Here is a 23,590-nt window from a genome sequence, read left to right as displayed (position 1 = left end):
TCAAAGCCTGAAGGCTGTTTTTCAAAACAACTTTTTGCTGATCCCAGCAGGCCAGTAAAATGACAAATGGTTCAGTGATGGTTTAATACCACAGTAACCATCAAATTTACAGTGCCACAACACTGAGATACCACCAGCACTGCTTACTGCTTGTTCTAATATGTGCTCTATACTATCTGATGCATATTGGTGGCGGTGGTTACCATTTTATGTTAGATTGTTTATTAGACTGTTTATTGTCTAAAACTCGATGTTAAAATGGCCTCAAAGAGAACTATTTCAAGCTACTGCTTCAAGTTCCAAACAGCTAGAGAGTCTTTTCTGACTAATGAATTGACTATTGGATTCAAAATGATTTTTCATTTCCACATAAAATTTTACATGGAAAGGAAATAAAGGATAAGCTGATGGACATGTTATAATCCAGACCTCTAGGACTGTTGTAGAAGTATTGGTTCTTTGCTGTCTTTCTAGTATATCGTGCAAATGGACCTTAAGCATGGATTGAGTTATATTTATACATAGTATCTAAGTTAAAACACAGGAAAAATGTGATGAAAAAGTATTTATAGATTTGTACCATAAAAGAAAATTTAGGGGTTTTCTTTTACTATAAAATTTCCCTAAGTGATTCTATACATACATGATTTTGTGTTTTTATAAACAAATTAAACATATTCGTGATGAACTGCACTATCCACGGTGCTTGACCTCGGGCTCCATTGCAAAGCTGTTCATTCATTATTTTGTTTCATTCTGATCCACCTGTACCCACAGCTCCTCAAATACAATACGAAAATCACTGTCTTAAAGAGTTAGCCAGCCCCACAGATGCTGCGAAACATCTTCCTTATAAAATTGTGAGTCCTGGTATTACTAAGGACTGTTAGTATTCATTCTCCAGGGGTTTCCTTGAATAATGGCAACAAAGATCACTTAGAAAAAGTGGAAATGTTAATTTATCTTTTCTGCAACAGGGAAAGTTCTCCCCCAAATCTTTAGTGTTCCTTACCAGTGTTGTAAAAAAGTAGTGGTAGTATTCTGTCATCATTCCCATGGAGAGAATCTGTTGAAAGAGATTGAAACGTGAATGTACTTTACTCTGGATGTTTTCAGTGTACTGCACCGTCTTTTGAAAAGCATGGGTTAATCTGGAACAATATGTTACTACAGGTCATGAAAACTTAATTACAGTAAAGTTTACATTTTTCTTCAGAAATAAAAAATATCTTATTGTATTTAAATTGTGTTTTTATCAATCATATCTGCTCCGGAAAGAGAATAAAGATTGTAAAACTTCTAGGACAAGAAAAATTACTAGCAATAACGAGAAGTTGATTTTTTAAAAGTGAAATTCTTTAGTCTGCAGTTTAGAATTGTTAAAAAGGAATTTACTAGCAGACAACAGAATTTGTAGGGGAAAGTGCTTAGGTGTAGGGTTTTTTATTCTTCATTACCATGTGAGAACAAGACACTGGGTGAGTGCTCACTGAAGTAAAAGAGAAAAACAGAAAGAAGACAGCTTCTATAAATGCCTTTTGTTCCACCTGGGGAATGCAAGTCTGCAGGAGGTTGTCAAAGCAGCTGGTTTGAAAGGATTTCTGGTCTGGATTAATTTTTCAGAGTCAGACCTTTTGAAGGTCTGCAAGGTAAGGATGGCATTTAAATGTGTGGCCATCTAAGGCAGAAGAAGATGACATTTTTCTTCCCAGCCCTCATGTTGCAGGAAACTTCTGGATGCCTTTTTTCCACCAGCCCTTTTCCAAAAATCATTGGGACTGTTCACATAAAACACCCCTGAAGGTGCATAACAGGATGCTCTGCAATTTCAGCCCAGCATCACCTACGCTTGTCACCGCGTCCACACACGCTATCGCCATAATGCAAGCATTTTCCCTTCTCTGGGATCTTGTAAAGAGGAGGAGGAATTATGAGCCAGGAAACTACTGAATAATACATTATCATGACAGTAACACAGACAAAGGTTAAATGTTATTCAGTCTTGATCACAGCAACATAAGTATCTGCTATTAATAGCATTTTAGGACACTTTTAGCAGTGCCTAAATAGCTGTTTGAAAAACAGGGGAAAATAGTGTGATTTGGATTGCCAAAATTCTTTCATGGCAAAAGCCTCTGAAAATCAGTTGTGTGATTGCATACAGCAATTTCTCACATAAAAAAAAGAAAGGAACCTGAACTTTCTAAGCTGCAGTGGATAATAAAAACAGCTCAGTGTTAATCACAAACAACCAACCCACTTCCATCCACTAAAAATCAAGCCAGAAGGCAAGTATTTTATTGAAATGCTCCACCAAATTTACATGTCAAAATTGCCCTTTTTATTTCTTGTTTTATTAATCCTCTTCCATTTCTTAGAGTTATTTCACTACCTGTAGAAATGAGCAATCTAGGAATCCTGGAGACTGATGTCCCTTCCCTATTTATGCACAGAAAATGATAATAGTAACATCAATGGAAACTTTTGTGTGCTGTGTTTCCCACTGACCTAGCTGGACTCAGCTCTGCTCCCTGGAGCTGTTGGTTTTCTGTGTCTAAGGTCCCTGCTATGGGAAGGAAGTGCCAGTCAGGATTTTTATGATTCAGGTCTCTTTTGGGCTGAAATTGTATTGAAATAACCCAATTATTTCATACAGGGCACAGGCCAGCTGCTAGGTTATACAGCTGAGGTTTGAGCCCAGGTAAACCTCTGTATGTCTAAATTTATTTGGTCCTCTACAGGAAGTTCGCAGTTCGTCCACAGCGTTACATCAGTAGGAGCACAAGATCATACTAATAAATGTAAATAAGAGGATACACATACCCAGATTTAAATTATTGAATCATTCTAGCTTTAATTCTATCTTGAGAGAGAAAAGCTGACATCAAGTCATTTCACTTCTGTTATCAGAAGATATAAACTGCAATCTGCCTGTGTAGATATAGCAAGACAATGGAGAACCAGGACAATGCAAAGCCCTGTAATGCCTTAAAATACTACTTTACATTAACTAGACAGATACATTAAGTAGAATGATTATAAAGTGTGTACCCTGGATATTTGGGAAGCATTACCTAGCTGTGCTGCTGCAGTTGCACTGCTGCTGGGTATCCAGCTGGTTAATCCAAGGATGCCCCATTATTGCTTTCCTCACAAATCCAAGGGCAGTAGCCTGAGAGGAGTGTTTGCCTCCTGAACACATTTCTGATTAAAACTTTTTATGACAATATTGATTCCCAAGTAATGTGCTATAAACAGAGCTGGCAGGACACACACCTGTGAATAATAATGATTTCAAAAGTCATGCTACAGGATTGTCTTTGAAAACAAAACAGAACCAAAACCCCTGAAACCAAAGGCAGTGGCATGTAAAAAGCAAGGTTCAGTCATCAATGTTATCTACTATAACCAAGACACAAGTTCACAATGGCACTTGCTGGAATGGTGCCATGAATTGGCCAAGGACCCTGCACCTGAGGGGTCCATGAGAGACGCTTGCTGAAATTCTTCCAAAAATATTGCAGCAGCCCAGGAAAGCTTAATCAACATGTCATTTTTGTATTTTATCTATTAGCAATGACTCAGTTAAGATATGAAGCTACAGACAGCTGGAAGAGAGCTTGTAAGTGTCATGCAGACATTACTAATGTCCTTGTCTTGTTAAGGAATAAGAGTTGATGCTGGATGTGTCCCAGGCTGGGCCTTGATCTGCCACTGAGCTCTGCCCTCGCACTTCACACTTGTCACAAGACCAGCCTTAACTGGTTGTCCTCCCCTCTAACATTCATTAAGGCAATTAGTTAACAGTTACATAGCAATTATACAGTGCTGTGACATGTTAGATCCGTAGATTGACCTAAATAGGGTGCTTTTTATTCATGGATTGTAAAGACTTTGCAATAATAACTTATTTATGTTAGAGGGTAACATGGTCACTACGTAAAATTCCCAATGAAGGAAGATTTGATGACAGTACCAGATGCCCCCCTGGGAGAATGACATTAGGAAAACAGGAGGTGAAGACAAATTAAAGCAAAAGCAAGAGGAATGCTGAAAACCCCAAAGCATTAATGACTTCTGAGGCTTAATGACTCAGACTCCTATTTGTGTAAACAGGAAAGCTGCACTTGTGTGTTCTCATCATCAAGGACTCATGTTTTTGCAACAGAACAGATACAGGTACTGTGGCTTCTAGGAACTACCAGGAGAGAGACAATAATAAAAGCATGGTAGGAGCAAAGACTCCTTTCAGATTGAGAGACCTCTGAAGTACCTTGCAAAGCAGCTGCACAGGCTATTCCCACAGAGCAAGTGTTAGCCCCACAAGAGAAAATGAGCGGAGCAGCCCAGAAGAGAGAGGGGAAGGCAACAAGACTGATTTATGTGTACATAGATGCCCATAGGAAACTAGAATGGGATTTCATTACACATTCCTATTTAAATAACTTTGCATGTAATTACTTAAATAATTATGCATCTGATATAAATGTCCTATTTAAATAATAACAGCTTTTACTTACTGTGGAACTTAGATAAATGTAAACTAGTGAAAACAGGCTAAAATATTCTCCATTCTCCTTGCAGACCTCCTAGCCTACATAAAATCTGTTCTTCAGCCAAACTCAGATATGGGTTGATTATGGATTATCTTGGCAAAGTATAGACTTCCATCTCTAATTATTAATTTCATATCAGATGTTTGAGCTTTGTCTTTTGCAGACCTGTACTTTTATCTGTGGGTCATGAACTGCAGTGTGAATCTGAACAAATATCTGTGGTCAAAATATATATGGCAAGTGGATAGAGACTGGATAAAAATATTCTCTCTTATGTCTGTAAATCTTTCTGAGCACCCTGTTTCTGGTTTGCATGGTATCCCAGCTCCAAGCCACATTTGTCCATCTTGTAAAAAAATCATCACCTTATTTAGCGCTAGTGTCAGTTTTCCTTCAAGGCAGGCTGAAAGCAGAATGAGGGTGAAGCATATTAGCAGGAACTGCATCAAATACTTTGCTTGCTTTCACTTTGCATTTTCCTCACTCATGCTATTATTCAGTTTCATGACCATTAAAGGAATGCATTTCACTATCCAATTAATTAGTATCACCACTGTTTTCTAAGATCAGCAAGATACACCATAATGAATAATAGCCCCTCTGACTCCTTGCCTCTCAAGATTTTGATAGAAAAGGTTTTTACTGTGTTTACAGTGCTTCTCTTGACTCTATGTAGACAGCTTTACTTGGACATGACTTAACTCACTGGAAATCTGCATCCCACTCCATCCCAGCAGTGGTCCAGTTGGAGTGGTACAGAGTTCTTCCAACATGGACATGAGCCATATCAAGAAACAAGATACATTCTGTAAATACTTTGCTAGTGTTGGAGTCCAAATGTACCTATCCAGTATCTATCTACATTACCTATCTGCTTCTCACCCTGGGGCTTGGGGAATCTTTGAATATCTGCCACTGGTATTTCTCCAGTGGCAGTGAGAACAGAGCTAATCCTGCCTTGTCTTAGCAGAGAGTGGGCTTCAGCCTACCTATCAAGTTACTAGAAGGAGCATACTCAAGAAATGAAGTTTTATATTTTCATGTTTATTATTGTACCTGGAATGGATACTACAATGACAGTTTTTGTAATTTTGTAGGAACTGAATTAATTATTTTGCTCTTTTTCTGTCCCATAGTGAAAGTAAACTTGGAAGTCTCTATAAACTGCTTTATGAGTGTCCTAAATCTGATTAAATATACAGTACATTTAATAAAATTTATTTTAAAGATGTGGAGGAAAGAGTAGATGATTTAAGGCTAGTAGCAACATAATCTATGAGACATTAGTTTGCCTAGCAGTAAAATCTATGTCAACTATTGGTGTGTTAGAAGAATAAGTTAGAAGGTTAACCATAACATCTAAACCTCTTGAACTAAGTTCCTCATACAAAAAGGCAATAACAGACTAAATACAGTATGCACAGGCTATGTTGGAACATTCATGCCTAAAACAGATCACAATTTGCAATAGCTAGATTTAACTGACTTGTGGGACCAAATCTCTGTCCACAAAATATTTCAGGTCAATGTTGTAACCACCATGTTTTTCCCTAAGAAAGTGTTTCCAGCTTCCTTGAATAAGGGATTCAGTCCTGCTGGTCTTTGACAAGTTTGATGGGTGCCTGCCTTATTTTCTCACAGTCTTACAGGGATGTCTATTCTTAGGCTTGGAAAGGAAAGACATGCTAAGCATTCTCTGAGCAGAGCAGGACAGGCACTGCTGAAGTCAAACAGGGAGGCTCCTACAGAGTTTAAGCAGATTCTGAGCAGGACTTTGGAGATCACAGCTTTACCCTAAGAAGCCACAACTTCACTTAGGTCCTGCTTTTGGAATCTAATTCTCTACTAGGTCTCTCTCCTGTCAGATGATTTGTCCAGTCCTCATGAATTTTAAAGCTCCAGCAGCCAAGATTTTCAAGTAGACTGTGGGAGTGACAGACCAGCTGTGACTTTTCCATCAGCTCTGCTGGTGCAGTACATCCTGTTTGAAAACACTGCTGGCATAACCTCCTAGTTCAAGTAATTTCAGAAAATTCTGATCCCTGTGGAGTGTGTCACTTTGGGCAGCAGAGCTGCCAGTTTCGGTGGTTACCTGGTACAGGCAACAGAGCTGGAAATCTCCCTTAGCCGCCATGCACCAGTCGCATGAGGTTACCAACCAACATGGAGAGAAAATTCAAAGTGACTGTTGGAAAAGGCAGCAATTAATAATCAGAATTTCCTCTTGCTCCTTATAGATCTGGGTGATGAGAGGGCCAGGCCTCATTAAGCTGGTTGGGGACTGTGAAAGTCTGTGCTCTCTGCAACATTTCAGAGAAAAGGGGAAATGTGTGAGTTGAGGGAATAGCTTATTCAGCTGTGTGCAGGCTTTGTATTTTCTTTAAATTAGATTATTGATTTGCCTGTTCTTGTGCACATGGAAGAACCATGGCTCAATGATATTTTATCTGAAGCTATAAATAAGAAAAAACTAGTCTCATTTAAGAGAATAAATCTCTCTTTTGTGCAGTTTTGTAAACAATAGGTTGGAGGGGGCAAGTGAAGAGGTCACCTCCCCTAGTCCCACAGCCCGGTAATGTGGCTGGGTCAGGTAGTGCCACACTCCCCAAACCAGATCCGTATGCTGATGCTTTTGGGACATCACTTCAGACATACTAATCCTTTTTCTCCCAGAAAGAGCTTTTAGGCACCCCTTGCCCTCCCGTCCTGGGAAACAAGCCATGACACAGCTGGTGCTCCCGAGCACCGGTGCGAGCAGCCCCTGCTTGCAGAGCCATCGCTGCCGCTGCCGGCCCCGGCAGCACAGGCACCGCTGGAAGACGGGCAGCAGATTTTCTGCCCGGCCTGTGCCTTCATCTCGGAGGCAGGCTGGTGGCTGGCAGCAGAAATGCTGCTGGCAGCATGCCTCTGTGCCCTGCAGCAGGGAAATGCAGCTGGAGCAGGTGAGAGGCGGCCTCTTGCCTTTCCCGGAGGCCTGGAGGAGGTGAGGGATGATGCCCACCTTGCCTGGGGATTGTCCAGAGGAGATCCTGGTGCAGGGGGGGCACCCTTGGGCTTGGAAGGGGGGAAATGCAGACCCTTGTGTGAAGCTTTTTTGGGGGAAACCTGTGCAGGCTCAGAGGGTAGAGGAAGGCCCAGGAAACAAGCACAAGCAATGGTGGGTATGTGACTGTGTGACCCTGCTGCAGTTTTAATCTGTAAAATACCCTCCATCACCCAACCCACTATAAATCTCCATTTCCTTTATTTATCTTCTCCTGCATTGTCCACTAAACATCTGATACATTATTGTCAATACAGTAGGCAGACAAGAAATTGTTGCTTTGGGGGACAATTTTAGTGTTGGCTCTAATTCCTACTCTTGTTAGAAATCTTATATAATTTAACAATGATATGTATTTTTCCCATAATATCTACTAGATCATTTACAAAGTCAAAAATATTCTCTACTAACATTGCAGAGTTTTCTTAAAATAATTTCTATAATATTCTCTTTAATATCTTGTTTTCATTCAGTGTAAAATTATATAGGGGTTTCTGTGTGCAGTGATGAGAATGTGAACCATAGTACTTCATGTAGCTAACTTACAATTAGATGAGTCACACATGAATTCAGACCCCTCTGCACCTTTCCATTTCACAGCTGCCTTTGATAGTGAGGAACTTCAACACCTGAGTTACTGCTGCTGGCATCTAGATTCAGCCACAGAACTCTTTCATATAAAAGCCATTTTCCCTTTCTTTCTAGCCTATATTTATGTTCCTTCCTTTCCCACAGCTCTGACCCACAGGTGTACCTCTCTTAATTTTCTTGTTTACTTCCATACTGCCATTCACCATCCTTCTCTGAGTTCTTAAGGCATTGGAGAGCATTATCTGTATCTGCATCCTGTCAGTTGTCACCCTGATCCATTTCCCACACAAACCATTCTGCCACTTTGCCCTGTTTTAGTGCATCTTTTAGCACCTTCTCTTTTTCTTTTGACACTAAGGTTATTTTTCTTTTTTTTTTTTTTTTTTTTTTCTCCATACTCAGCCTGGTATTTCTGAAGCTCTGTGCCTCCTGCAGTGTGCCAGACATCTGCACTTTCTTCTTGCAGATCCTTGAAAATTCATGTTGTCAGTTTAACTCTTCCCCCACAAATCTCATTTTGGAGCGGCATGTTCCTGCTGTCATGTTTTAATGCCTTTGGACAGCCCTACAGGGAGGAGGGTGAGGGGACAGCACCTCTCCTGTCCACCCCTCTCCCCAGTTAATGCCACTTGCTACAGTGCGCTTTACATCACATGAGAGAGGAGCTGCATGGTTGCACACCCCCCCCCTTTGCTCTTCTCTCACATTTCCAACATCATGCCTGCATCTGGCCCTGCTGTAGCTTAAATATACAGCTTGCACTGAGAACACCTTAAAATTTAGTGCAGGCCAACTTTCCTCACAGCAATAAATCTAACTCTATCAGCTCATGGGAACTCATGTGCTGTTCTCAGCTGTGTTGAATCTGATTTAGGGAACGATCCTGCACATCTGTATTCACAAGACCAAGATTCTCCAGTCTGAAGAGGATGGTTTCAGGCTCCTCAGACTAATGCAACCAGTAAGTTGTCTTACTTTGATACAGAATGCTGATCTGCATAACTTAAATATTTCAGCAAAATATTCAGGGTTGGAAGTAAAAGATTTTAGCCTCTATGAGACAGCCCTTATCTGTACATATAGATCAGCGGAACCTCTCTGATGGTCTTCTGGGATCACTGTTTCCCATTGGTCCAACTGCTAGTAAACCCAACAAAACCTCATACCTACAACTGTAGCAAAAAGGGAAATACCAATCACAATGTATTACTTGTTCTGTGTTATGGTCTATAGGTCAATGAATTACAGGAGCCAGTGCTTTAGACTTTGACTTTCTAGAAATCTATAGTAAGTGACAACAGTAAATTCTAATTTATACCACTCTTTGTGTGCCCCTGGTAACATCTCAGCCCATTAACATCATTGTGGCATTTGTCCTTGCGTTGTGTGGCTGTCCAACTCTCACACTTAGGTCAGGGCTGTCAACCCTCGCACAGTAGCCTCTCTTCCTGTTTTAAAGTATGTGGTTTTCTTCTGATACTTTACTCTGTTCCATCTTCTTGCTGTATCAGAGTTTAAAATGTAATGAAGTAGTGCCAATGGACCAAATCTTGCTTTGTTACAGGGAAGTGAATGAAGAGTTACGCTCTTGTCTGCAGTGGATTAATGCCCTGTTGTTACTGTAGTCAGCATTGACCCTGATGTGCAACCTCTGTGGAGGCAATAGCTCAATGGTGATCTGCTCCTTAAGCACTCCAAAATGGGCTCTTTCTTTATTTATGGGGGAAGACATAAAAACTGTATTAATTAAACCAGGACAAGCTAAAATAAATGCAACAATCTTCCTAGTTAAGCAGCACCTGAAGTATTAAAAAGAAATGCATATTTCCTGCTGTGGGTTGTTCATGGGCTTCTCTTCAGACATCAGTATTGCTGCTGATCCTTATGGCTCTGTGAGGCACTGAGGTCTTGTGGAGTGCTCAGATGCTGATGTACATTCTGTAACAACTTCTGTCCCCAGTATTAACAAACCTATGTCCTAATTGGTAAACACCTTCAGTTTTAGTGTTTCCCAGAAAATGAAAACCAGAGAGGCTGACAATTTTCAGGATACAAAATGAATGTTGTGATTTTTCACACTCTTTTCCTTACCTGCTTAAGGATTTCTGCTGCCGTTTCATGTGAGCAATCAAATATCACGTAGAACTCCTTGCCCTTCTTCATCTCCTTGAGTAAAGGCCTAGCGTCTTTATTGCCAGAGGGCAGTTGACGGATTTTGATTTTAATGTTGTATCTAGAAGGGGCTTTGATGAGCTCTTGCAGGCGAATTAGACCTGAAAAATTATATGCGGTTAAACAATTTACCATTCTGTGCAATGAGTATTTATTGCAACTTGAACAGGGTCTCTTATCAGTCCCAACATATTTCACATCCCCAAACAGTAGTTGTTAGCATCATATTTGCCAGTCTCCTAACTAATATTGCTATAGCTTTACCTTTTCATGGTTATACTTGGCTTCAACATCTAAATATTCAGAAATGTATTTTTAATGGGTTGACTATAGGATAGGTTTGTATTGGTGCTATATTGATACAGTTTATTGCAAAAAGGATACAATGCTTCTTCCCTGGCAGCTAATTATTATTTCAATATTAAACAACAGGAAGAATATAGAATTCAAGAAACTGCCTTACTAACCTTCCTATCTAATGTCAAGCATGAGCAGATGAGGGGTGATAGAGGGAGAAAAATGTTCAGTGGCCAGCACCTCCCTTGTGGCTCACTTAGAAGCCAGTGGTTAGCCTGAGTGGCACTTACCAACAATTATTCTTAATAGCCACCCATATGGCTCTCATTGTCCTCATTTAAGCATACTTTTCAACACCCCAGAGTAGGACCCTTACATTTTCCTCATCATCAATTTTGAGATAAAAAGCCTGAAGGCATAGTGACTTGCGCAAGGTCACTTGGCAAGTGTGAGATCTTATAAAGAACAGAAATATTCTGAGATCCAGCTCTACACCTGTAAACACAAGAACATGATTTCTAAGACTATGTCTTCAGCTGGTACTAATCTACATGGCTTATTTGAAGTCAGTGGAGCTCAACCAGTTGAAGATTTGTCCAAGTATTTAAACACAGTGCAATTCTACTGGCTAATTCAGCACTCCTATGTAATTTGTACTGCCTCCAAAACCTAAGTAAGACAGTTAAGAGTTCTTTGAGGTGTGTGATTACAGTCTCTTTCTCATTATCCATGAATGTAATTTACCCACAAAAAACTCGTGATCTCCTGCTGAGTGAAAGTAAAAGGCTGCCTTAAAAATATGCATAAAGAGAGAGAGAATAAGGGCAAGAAGCACTTCTTAAACAAAAATCAAACAAATTATTAATACAAAAAAACCTCATTGCTCTCCTGGTGGGAGTGGATATATATTTATCTTGTGCATGAACGTCCTTGGTTGAATGGTCCAATGGCATATATAAGGCAAGATGAAATATCACTGCTTCTTTTGAGATTAGCGAGTGATTGCTATGTTGAGGACTGCTGGCTTTCACTCAAGTACTGGCAATGTGTTTTGAAAAAAATAATCTTTCCCTCTGCCTGCAATGCTGGGTCTGTTCTTTGCAAGTTTTCAAGCATCAACAGTCCATATAGAATATTAAGCATCATGAGTATTCAAATGTAAATTATCGCACACGCCATGAGACAGAGGCCTGGCTGGAAGCCAGCCTGTGTAAATATGAAACAATTTGATCTCATTATTATGAGAATGGGGCATATGCTTCCAACACACACTAACAAGTAGGGAAGTTTATGTAATCTGGCTGTAAAGCTGTAGCTTGGTTGTACCATGCACTCAAGTAGTTCAGCCCTTGACCACAGTGCCTTGGCCACCGTAATGAATGGGTGACTTATAAAATGGAAAACTGAGATTTGGGAGGAAGACTCCAGCATGCAGAGAATCTTGCATCTTATCCACAGTCTCAGACTGAGTACTGCTGTTTCTCTTTCCAGCAACAAAAGGAACTTAAGTGCAAGTGTGATGAAGGGCAGAAGAAAAGGATTTGCCCACCTACCTCCATCTCCTTTTTGGGGGAAGGAAAATGCTGTGTGCCTTAAAATATCTACTTTAGGCACATGAGACTTGGACCTTGCACTTCCCATCACTTTCTACTGCCACATGAAGATAAAGCCTAGCTATAGTGTACTGAAGAAATCAAAGAAGCAATGAAAACAACTGCAGTTATTTTTATGGAGGACCAGGCAAAAGCCTGAATCAAGTGACTGACAGCATAATTGATAGCACAGGGAAATAGCCATCAATGCTCTCCTTCCTATTCCTCATCCTCAACAAATCCAAACCCTTGGATGTGATACCAGAAAGACTTGATTTGGGACAAATCTTAAAAGTGAAGTGCTTAGACTGACTCCTGGGGGGAGTGAGGAAGGCATGGAGAAGTACAGCACTTAGGGCAGTCGCTTTCCTCTCACTTGTTGAGGCCATCTGGAGCTCAGCCTGCATCAGGCAGGAGGCATCATGGACTGCCCATAAGGTTGGGAAGGAAGTAGTGGCCAAGCTGGGAAGGGCTCAAAAGTGACGTATCTTGGGCATTGGCCCCCTCTCTGTAAAGTGGATTGTGTGGCCTGAACAGCAATGCAGGACTGTGCTGGAGCAGGAACTTTGATGGAAAAGATGTTGTAGAGTGCAGCCAGGTGGAATTTGCGGTGGCTAAGCGTCAACTGTGAAGGTCCTGGAGAAATCGTTAGCCAGTCCTACTGAGAGGAAAGGATCAATTTAGGGCTTCAAAATAGGATCTATGAGGATGGAAACCAGACTTTTTTCACTAACTTTCTTGGCCTACTGACTGTATTCTGCTGCCTTTTACCCAGACATCTAAACACTTTCTCCTTTTTCTTCAGAAACTGGGTTGGGAATTTTCTGTATTGTTGAGGAAGTATCTTGTGGTCTCTAACATTGATGGATTCAATAAGCTTTGGGGTTGGAGAAATGGTTTGCTCTGACATTTGAGTAAAATATTAAAATATGATACTATCTTTGAATATTTAATATCACTTCACGATGTCTAAAACTACTGCAAGTTGTGTGTGATGTATTTAGGAGTTCAAACATACCTAACATAAACATGGTATTCCAACAGGCAAATAATCATACATGTTGGCAGTAAGCATGGTAGTGTGCATTGATAGAAAGTATTCACCTCTGCAACTCCCCTCTTTTTTTTGTTAATTAAAAAAATGTATAGTTAATTCAGCCAGATTTAAAATTGAAGAAATGCTTTTACTGCTTTGGGAGAAAGCACTCCTTTTTATTAGAAAACTGTGTTAAGGTTAGCAAAGTTAGATGTCTCTTGTAACTTCAAGTTCAAAGAAAGCAAATTCAGTAAGAACTCAAATTCTGCCCTGTGCAAACTAATTGAACTGATACGATGAAAAGATTTGGTTCCCCTGAGCCTTAAACAAACACTGGGAGAGCAGGTTAACAAGTGGGGAAAGTCAGGGATTCTTACAGAAGATGATGAATTTGATGTAGTTGCCCTTGTCAGCACCTGGTAGGTTAAAATTACTGAATTAAGGGAAGATAGATCAAAAGCAGAATCAAACCTGCTTTTGCTCCTTCTGTTTGAGTTGTTGATAACTGAGATGAAGTCATGGGTCTGTTACAGATCAATGTGCCAAATAACAAAGTGCAGAAGTGGGATATTGGATGGGATCTATTACAAACCACTAAACTAAACCAGGGAATGGTATTTCTACCCAGTTCTAGCATGTGGAAAGATAAACCATAATTTATGGTACCTAAGTTTGGGAAATGCATGCTCAATGTATCATGCAGTCTATTGCAAGGCTCCGTTAGATCATCTTTAAACTTCAGGAGACAATTTTTTTCTTTATATGAAGGCATTGTACTTGATATAAACTAACTCTTTTTTAATATCTTGATGAAAAATAAAGAGGAATTAATGATCAGAATGAAAGCTGATTATGGCCTGGGAACTCTGAACCTAACGTTGATTATGCTTAATATGGAAAAAAGGAGCAAAATCTCAACCTGAAAAATAAATACATTTTCTTAGGAGTCTTATTTTTCCCTAGCATTGGAAATCTATAGGCATTAATAAGTGGGATAAGACTTTCAGAAAGAGAAAACTATGGGATATTTAAGTAAATATTTATTATATAGCCAGAAGCCATTAATTTACTATTACTAAAGATGATTTTGGCTGAAAGTCCATCTTTCAATGGCACAGTAAGGACAGCAATTAGGAATTAAAATCAGCTGTAGAGTGCTTTACTGTTCTTATTTATGCTGAAGTCTAAGAGACAAAAGGGTAAAAATCTGATCAGCACAATTCAGGAAACATGAAGGAATTTTGCAAGCGTATTTTAGGAACAAAATGACTTTGTAGTTGCCATGGGTCCCTTTGGAGGAGACAGTAAAGTTGTTTAACATGGTCCATTTGGTACCATTTAACAAGATATTTGATAAGAAGCAGGATGAGTAAGTACTTCCAATTCCAAATGTAATCTTTATCACTATCGGTTGCAGGTTTTCTAGACCTGCTTATATAAAATTTTCTTATCATTGACAGTCCTATAGAGTCCACTCAGTAGATTGCTAACACTCAACAACTAATGTGATAAGTATTGGAACCTTCAATGAGTTCCTGAAGATTGGAAAGAAGTGCTAATGTTTCATCAATATCAGAATGGGTACGTGAGATAATATAAAACAGCTTACCCCAGTGTAAGCACTGGACAAGGTAATAATAAAGCTGATATGGTGGTAAAATGATGAAGAATGAAAACTTGGGACTATAATTAAGAGAGGCATTAAGCTGTCAAGGAAAGATAGCTCTGCATCACACCAAGTGCCTTTGTTTGGTATTACAAGTTTTGTTGACACAGGTAGCTTCCTAGATGCAAAGTACTTGCCCCTGGAAGATGCCCATCTTCATGTATCATACAACCTGCTCAATAAAAATGTGGAACAATAATATAATCATTTGCCAGATCTCAAAAAGCAGATGTCAATGAGAAAGCCTTATTAAACAGTAGAGGTCTGTGAAGGCTGATGCTAAACCATTCAGACATTTGTAGTGCTCTTCTCACTGTATGCACTCCAAAATCATTGACTGGAAAAAAGTTATGACTGAAGAACATTTGGATGACAAAAACTGGCAGCATGGTAAACAGTGTTTGAGGTAAGGATGGTAGGCACAAGTGATTTGGATCATTTGGAAAGTTTTTTTCAACATTTCCCAGTCCAAACTTGTAACGCTTTTCTGTTGATGGATGTGTCCATGCAACAGTGAAAACCATAACTACAGGAGGCGGGCAACTACATATTGGCAAAGTGGCACAGTTTGTGGCCTCTGTGCTGGAGCTGGCCATGATGACCCATCGGCTTGCAGAAGTGCTGTAGTGTGAAGGACGAAAGCAGGATTTCCCACACTTAATCTTCAAAATAGACTGTTAAACTGGAGCAAGGCTAATCTCAACCTGAATAATATGAGTATGGATCATTGGAATTCCACTGTTACAGCTATGAGTTCATTGTTTGTTTAGGAATGAAGCTGCTCTTCACATATAATTAGTCACTAAGGAAAAAAATAGGTTAATATGTTGGGTTTTTTTTTTTTGTAGTGTAACAATGTCAAACTTGAGAGATGAGAAATAAAGAGCTTGAGCTAAATGGCGTCATTCTAACTCAAAATCAAAAGACTATTTATATTGATCAAAGTTGACCTGTTTACTTTCCTGACTCCAAGTTAATAAAATGATTGATGATTAATTTACTTTGTAAACATCTCTGCAAATGAAGTCTATTTAGTACCACTCATTTTTGTAGCTGAACATGTACACAACACTTAGTGTTTTGGAATGCTAATTTGATAATGGAGTAGGCTGAAAAAGACCTCTACTTGTTTATCCATGACTATATTTTGGCATACAGTGCTAGCAGCCCAGCAGAAATCCTGGTGAGCTAGACCATCATAATGGAAATTCAAGAAGATGGCTGCAGTAAACCCAGCCTGGCTTGTTCTTTCTCTTATACCTCCAGCATTCTAGAGTACTCTCTGAGTCCAAGGTGAGCAGAATATTGGCACTGAGACCTGCCTCTTGGATCCAGGAGGAAACGTGTGCTTCTTTTGTGCTGTCAGCAGTGCAGAAAGAAATACAACATTTTTAGCCTTAAAATTGAAGTTTGGCATTTTTTGTTAAGCAGAATTCCATCTTTCAGACATGTTTTTACAACATGGTTTTAATAGGCATGCTTTTTTTTGCAAACTCTCTTTAAAGGCTTAGGCAGATGCCTGAGCTCATGGCTCATCCAGGTTTGTTTTATGCCGTTATCAAACGATCAATTTAAATGTTACTTGCACATCTGTAGAGCTCTAGAAGGTGTTATACTTCTGTGGGCAATGGAAGAGAAAGGGGAATGCAAGCCTCAGAGTGGGGTTGACGGTGAAGTGTTTAATTTGCACCAATGACCACTAATGCACAACAAGATTTTTCAGAAATGTGTGTGGTTCAGCTACACCTTCACCATAAAAAGATAGTGTTGAAGGATGGTAATGAGAGTTTACAGTGGAATAACTGTAAGTCTTACTTAGTTGACTCTATTTTCTTCATCTCTACAGATATAATGTCTCCAAGAAAATCTTTTCTGCTGCTTAGAATGAGCCCTTACCTGTAGCTCTGCCCTGCAAAAACAATCAGTTGGCAGGACTTGCTTAGTGCTTCCTATGTTTTGACAGGAGAGCTATAGACCTCTCTGAGCATTTAATGGCTTGTTTACATGCAAGCCTCTTCTTGTGAAGCTAGATTATGGACCCTTAATCCACGGCTGAGTCTACATTCTAGGAGAAATTATGTTCTCTGCAGTCATGCTTGGAATAAATTTTGGTGTGTAATCCTGCTGGACAGGATTCCTTCTGAGAGCAGTGTAAGTACACATTTCTCTCAGTGACCAGAGCAGCTAATACATTTTTCAGAAACAAATACAATACAGTATATGGTATCAGCCACAGGGGTAGTAAAGCCTATGTATGTGAAGACATACAACAGTGCTTTGGACTTCCTTATAACATTGACACTCTTCTGGTGTCTGTGTATTAAAAAAAAAAAAAAAAAAAAAAAAAAAAAGTCCTAGTCTCTGAAAAGCTTTTAAATCACTAGTTCCCATGAATGAGTTTTTTATTCCCTTTTTTTTTTCTCTTTTTTCCCTGTGAATAAAAAAGGACGTGTTACTGATATGTCCATGGTAAATCACTGGACAGCTATGGCTACTGTGTGCCCCAGAGGGAAGTTCTTGTCACAAAGAATGAATGATCTCTGAGTTAAGAGTTTCAGGCTGGAAACATTTACACAAATTGCAACTTTCAAATTCAGTCTTCAGTGCCCAGATGACAAGTTGGTTGCCTGTTTCTGAGATGTTTTCAAGGAACAAGGTAATTAAAAATGCTGCAGCTTCAACTTTTGGTTTGTAGATGTATTCCTTTTAAGATCAACCCCTCACTGAGAGGGGGAATCCCTAATTAGCCCCACACTAGACTATTTATCGGTTTGAAGCTGTGTTATTTGTTCCACAAATAGGAAGCAAAACATGACTGAGTATTCAGAATCCAGGAGGTACCTCCTAGTGACTTCTTAAGGTCTGATGAAATGAACAGCTTTCCAAAACCCATACCAGCAGAAGGATAGCTGAGCCTTAAGAGACCCTTTTCTTCCATATTCTGGGAAAATCTGTAAGTATGCCAGACTGGACTATCACAGACATTTTCACAGAATTTATTCATGTAAGTACGTTAATAGAAGTACATGGCTGCAGTGCGCTGGTTCTACTTACCTGTGCTGTCTTCATATACTACTGTTACTATTTTCCACTTGTAGTATAGTACAAGATCCAAAACCGCTCTGCTGATGGCTGCATAGTCTGGATAGAGATTGATATAAAATGCATCTTTGTTATCCACCGTAGGGTGCTTCCACCGGGTCTGAATGTGTGGGACTTCGAGTGCATTGCAGATGGACTGCACCGCGCTGACGGAGGAGCTGTGGGAAGGTCCAAACAGAGCAGCTACACCAAGAGCGAGCTGGTCGCATGCTGAGGGGGAGAGGAAGGGAGAGGGAAAAGCTGTTGGCAAAAGCAAGTAACTTGTGTGATGCTTACAGAGATCATTTATTTTCCATCCATCACCATCATTTCAAAGTGAGAACTGATAACCATGTTGCTCTTAAACCCACTGAGAGATTTGCAAATGGTTCTTGAAAATGGCTTTACTGATTAGCATTATATCCTAGAACCTGCTTGCTACAAATAAAAACCAAAATAACTTCTCTGCTCATTACCTTCAGATCACAATGATTCCTAAATTGCCTTTTTCAGAATGGCATTATCCTGGAGAAACCAGGAGCTTCCTGGCTACAGGCTTGCCAAAGGAACGTCATATGAATGAAGTTTCATGGCAGCGTGTCAGGAAATGCGTTCATGAAGTCACAACAGACACAATACAGATTCTCTCCATGACTGGCAAGCTTCTATCAATGTGAGTTGCTTTAATTTCAGGCTACTGAAGGAATATAAACAGTAAAGGGCACTATGATTCATGGTGCTCCATAATCTGTGTTTACAAAACAGGCAGTAAAGCTTAAAGCCCTCAGTAATGACACAGGGAAATAAAGAATCAACACACACTGACATTTTAATACCTTTCCAAATCAGTCAAATGCTAGTATCAACAAAGGTTTCTTTCTCCCTGTGACTATATCTCAGCCAAAAGAATGCCTCCTGTAGGTGTCTTTTCAATTTTCTTTCCCTCCCATGATTTTTCATGCTAACAGACAGAAGATGAAGTCATATTAATTACTTTTGGCCCCTAGTAAAATTTACTGCAAATATTTCTCATAAGGTCTTTACCAACTGGGGCCAAACCTTGCGCTGGGTTGCTGTGTGGTACCCTTTGTACAGTAGTTCTTTATGAGAAATTTAGAAATGACAGTGATTGGATGAAATACTAAGTACACAAACATACACAACGAGCTGAAATTTTTTTAAAATTAATATTTAGCTCTGTAATAGTAATAGAACACAACAGAAAATCAATTATTTTCTATCTTCAGTCTACAAAAGAGTTTTACAGACAGCAAAAAGTACACAGGCTTTCAAGGTTTAATTTGGAAGGCTTCTTAAAGGATCACAGGTTTTAATGTGCAAATTGCATAACTAATATCAATAATTCATGATGAGAAGAAATTACTACTGTCTGAATGAATTCCTTGCATGTAGATTTACAAAAATATTTATAATGAACTCCTTCCTACAGATTAAATGGAAAAGGTACTTTCACAATAGTCACAGAAGAGATTCTCTCTACAGGGAATCTGAAATCCTGTTTATCTGGATTATATGGATTATAAATCCAGCATCCTTGATTTTTGATAGCATATAGTTCCATCATATATCTGATACTTGAAAACTAATGCAATAAAGAGAATTTCAAGGTATTTTTGGTGTTCTTTGAAAGCAATCTCCTTTTTTTCCAATCTTTAGCAAAAAAACTACAGTACCACAAGGAGAATTTAGTAACTTGGATGTTTGGAAGGCGACAGCTCACCAACGTTCTAGCATAAATCATGATGTGAAGGATGTTTATTCTCCAGACTTCATTTGCCTTATAGCAGACACATCTTTTGCCTTACAGCAAGCATATCTTGTACCATTTACAGTGATAGATGTTATAATGAACTGCAAAGCACATCGGCAAAGTCTTAGTGACTTACAGGTCTTTCTCCAGACTTGTTTGCATGAGACTGTGTGCGTACCACATAATTCCAAGAATTACGCTGGTGTATATAAAATTTTAGCAAATTTCAAGGTTGCCTCCTAGGGGTGAAGAAATACACTGTGCTTAAGGAGAGTTGTGACTTTTTTCCCCTTTCTGTTTTGGTCTGTAAGTAAATTAGATGCAAGTAAATTGGACCATAATTTTCACTCTGAGAAAAATAAAAAATAGGTAAGAAAATTCCAAGCTTGTCCACTCCAATTCTTATAGTTGTTTATAACAAAGAAATTTATTTCTGTCTCTAACCCTCTGAAGCATTAATATTTCAGGACAGGGAGATTACTGGCCTCCGTTCTTTAAAGTACAACAGAAATAATTTGTTATGAATAATGGATATCTGTATGTGTGTGCTAATTACGGGTTGTGACATCCCACTGTGCTTCCTGTTAGTCCGTGATCATATTCTGCAGAATTCCAGGTGGCAAATCTATTTTTTGGAAAGAAAAATGGGTTGGACTTGTCACCTTCCATCTGGGGCTCTTAGCATGTAGACAGTATGTAGGTGTTTTATCGGAAACCAGATGACAACTCCAAGTCCAGCTTCATTCTTAGTTCAAATAACTTTGAAAGATTAATTTTATATTACTGCTCATATACAAGTGTAACAATAGGAGCAAAAAAGAAGACCAGATTGGAGAAAGGTAGTATAGAACATGTATGTTAGTGACACAGTAATTGAGATAATTACCTCTTCTTGAGGCTTCAAAACTATCAAAAAGGTTAATTCTCTGGATGTCATAGGTTAATGTGGTATTAGGCATCAGTGTTCTGTTTCTATTAATGTTGGTGACTGCAAACTTGAAAGCCAATTCTTCAATATTAACGGGTTCATTTTCCACGGTTTCGAATATCCCTCCTGTTGAAAAAAAGATAAATGAGAAGTATTAGTCACCTCTTCATCACTGTACACAAAAAGAGAAAAATAAATTATGAGCAATAATAATCTCAGTGCTCATAAAAGAAAACAGTTAAAATCACTGCTAAAAGCACTACAGCAAGACCATATTGGATCATTAGTTTTTATCTACAGTGTCACTGTAGGTTAACTCAATATTATGAATGTTGCTTAGATAAACATCTGTGAAAGATGATGCATGTTTATTTTCAGGCTTTTCAAAATAAAATTTTTAAACGCTTAAAACTTCAATTGAGTTCCCAACTAATGAAGGTAGGGATATTTATAGGCCTTGTTTCCCCAGCTCCAATTTAATCTGTGTTTAGAGATGAAACTCGGATGTGTTGGAGATGTCTTCTGAAGTGTTTCTGCAAATCCTGTCAGTACCAGATCCACATTCAGAAGTGACTTAGGAGTTTGAGTAGAGAGGGACTGAAAGTTTCCACTCAAGGTTGATGTCCTTGTAGGGCTTTGGTTTTTTATAAAACATAGGCAACTTGTTGGCCATTTCTGTTTGCTCAGGGAGAGGTGAGTATTTTTACTTTTTCAAAGAACTGAACTTGTTGATAGAGAACAGAACTGAGCCACATGCTGCTCCCACTGATTTCACCTCTGTGCCAAAGTGTCAAGTGATCTCTCCAGTGGTGCAGTGTTTACCAGTACCATGACGGCACTGGTTTAAGAGTCTTCTTCCAAGGACAGTGCTGGATCTAGCACAATTGTTCTCAACTTCTTCTCGTTCCTCTAGACCCTTCTTTAAACATCTCTTCTGAACTATTTGAATAAAGATGTGTCCCAACCCATTCTGTGAACTCCCAGCTGGGCAACATCTCTTTGAGTTCTGCTCGATTTGTCCGCACTTATTTTCTACCTTTCAGACTGAAATTGAACTTCTTGTTCCTTTTCAAAACAAATTAGGTTAATCTGAGCTTTTCTTTAAACTGGAGGCAAGTTTTCCAGAAGAGGACCTGTAACTAACCAATGTGAATTTTGGAAACATTCTGAATGCATTGTCATATACTCTGAGATGGGGAAGGTGGCTGTTACAAGTCAACAGGCTGTTCCACTTATACCAGAATGTCTTCTCCCTCTATCCTCTAGAGACTTTATTATGCCAACAACACATTCAGACTGTCTAGGAGCACTGGGATTTGATGAATGCATAACAAACACAGCTAATTTGAAAAAAAATAGCTCCTTTAAACAGCAATCTCCAGCTTCAGTACTTGATTTTGCAAGTATAATTTACTCATTTAGTGCAAGTCACTAGAGAATACTTTGGATTTCTCAGTTACATATTTTTGCATCTCCCTATGTGAAATTTGAGCCCTTTATATTGCTTTATATTTTCTGAGCATCAGAATGCATTCAGCTAATGCACTGCAATCTCTTGCAATTTTTATGTCACCAGTGTAGGAATAGTGCAGTCATTAGCTGACAATCAGGAAATGGGAACACAGTGGAATTAAAACCTGTTTCAAATTTTAACTCATCAGTGAAAACACTGGAGGCTATCAATCCCAAATTGTTAGTGTAATCTCTAGCTACTCTTGAATACACAGCATTATCTTATCTCTCAAATCCGTATATCACAATACCTTAACATGACTTAAGCAATTTTGTCAACTTAAGCAATTTTCTTGTTCACTATATGTATTTCTTATTTACTATATGCATGTATTAGAACCTTAAAGACTTTCTGATTTTTTTTTCCCCCCTCCATCATAAGACATACAAGTGAGTACAGGAGACTGTGACACACAGAAATATCTGGGAAAAAAGTTTAAGTGCTATTTTTGGAACCAAATGTTAAACCTCATGTGGAATGCTATAAATCAGCAAGATTTTCCAGATTTTCAAACTACAGGATTACCAGAAGGAAAAAAAAAAATCTAATGCCTGTTCTTTCAGATCTTGCAATTCCTTACATCAATGATGATACCAACAAGTTTACCACTTTTCTGGTTAAATAAAATCTGCTTTCCTTCCTTTCACCCAAGGAAGACAAGGATTTTCAGTTAGCTATAATGCCAGCTTGAGCTTGTGCCAGCAAGATACAACTGTTGTGTTTTGCTTGCACCCCTACTAGAATCAGCGGAACACTGTTTTGTAAGGCAAGGTGGAAGTCACTGAGTATAATAGATAGCCTGAGGTAACTTTCTAACAGGGTCAACACCATCCCTCCCCAATTCCAACGGGATGAATGGGTCTATTACCATTTGATCTTGGCAAAAATTCTTCTCCATCTTGGAAACTATTACTGAGCTGTGCTTGTACCTGTATTACTTCCTTGATTTCTTTTGTTGTTGTTGTTGTTGTTTTTTTTGTTTGTTTGTTTTAAGCTAAACCAGCTTATTTCAACCACCCTTGAGGTAGCCTTCATACCTATACATACACAAGCACTTTCTCATTTTAGGACTAGAACTTTTTCCAGACCTATAATCAGTTGCCTATTAAATGGAGATTAATTTTAATTTATGTATATCCATGAACTATTTATACTTCATTAGCAGAATTTAGCAGAATTTTTGCTTGGTCCCTTTTTAAGAAGAGTAGAAGCTCACTGGGCAGAGGGAAGGAGTGGAGGGAAAGGAGGAGTGATGGAAAGAGGGAAAGTGTTGCATGGATGTATTTCCTAGTCAAACTAATCAAAACTGCATATGCACTACCGCATACACATCAAAAATATTCA

General features: G+C 39.0%; 1 protein-coding gene across 1 annotated transcript in view; it reads right to left on the bottom strand.

The window, feature by feature from the left end:
- Positions 1–23,590, bottom strand: part of GRIK1 (glutamate ionotropic receptor kainate type subunit 1) — a 176,112-nt gene that overhangs the window by 58,193 nt on the left and 94,329 nt on the right. The window contains 4 exon segments of the mRNA XM_033011249.2: positions 1,013–1,066; positions 10,282–10,463; positions 18,008–18,265; positions 20,692–20,859. Of these exon segments, the coding sequence (XP_032867140.2) occupies positions 1,013–1,066; positions 10,282–10,463; positions 18,008–18,265; positions 20,692–20,859 (662 nt within the window).

Source organism: Tyto alba, unplaced genomic scaffold (assembly GCF_018691265.1).
Source record: "Tyto alba isolate M040663 unplaced genomic scaffold, T.alba_DEE_v4.0 Super-Scaffold_14, whole genome shotgun sequence".
Classification (NCBI taxonomy): Eukaryota; Metazoa; Chordata; class Aves; order Strigiformes; family Tytonidae; genus Tyto; species Tyto alba.
Note: the sequence above shows the minus strand (reverse complement) of the source record. Positions and strands in the feature narration are given on the sequence as shown.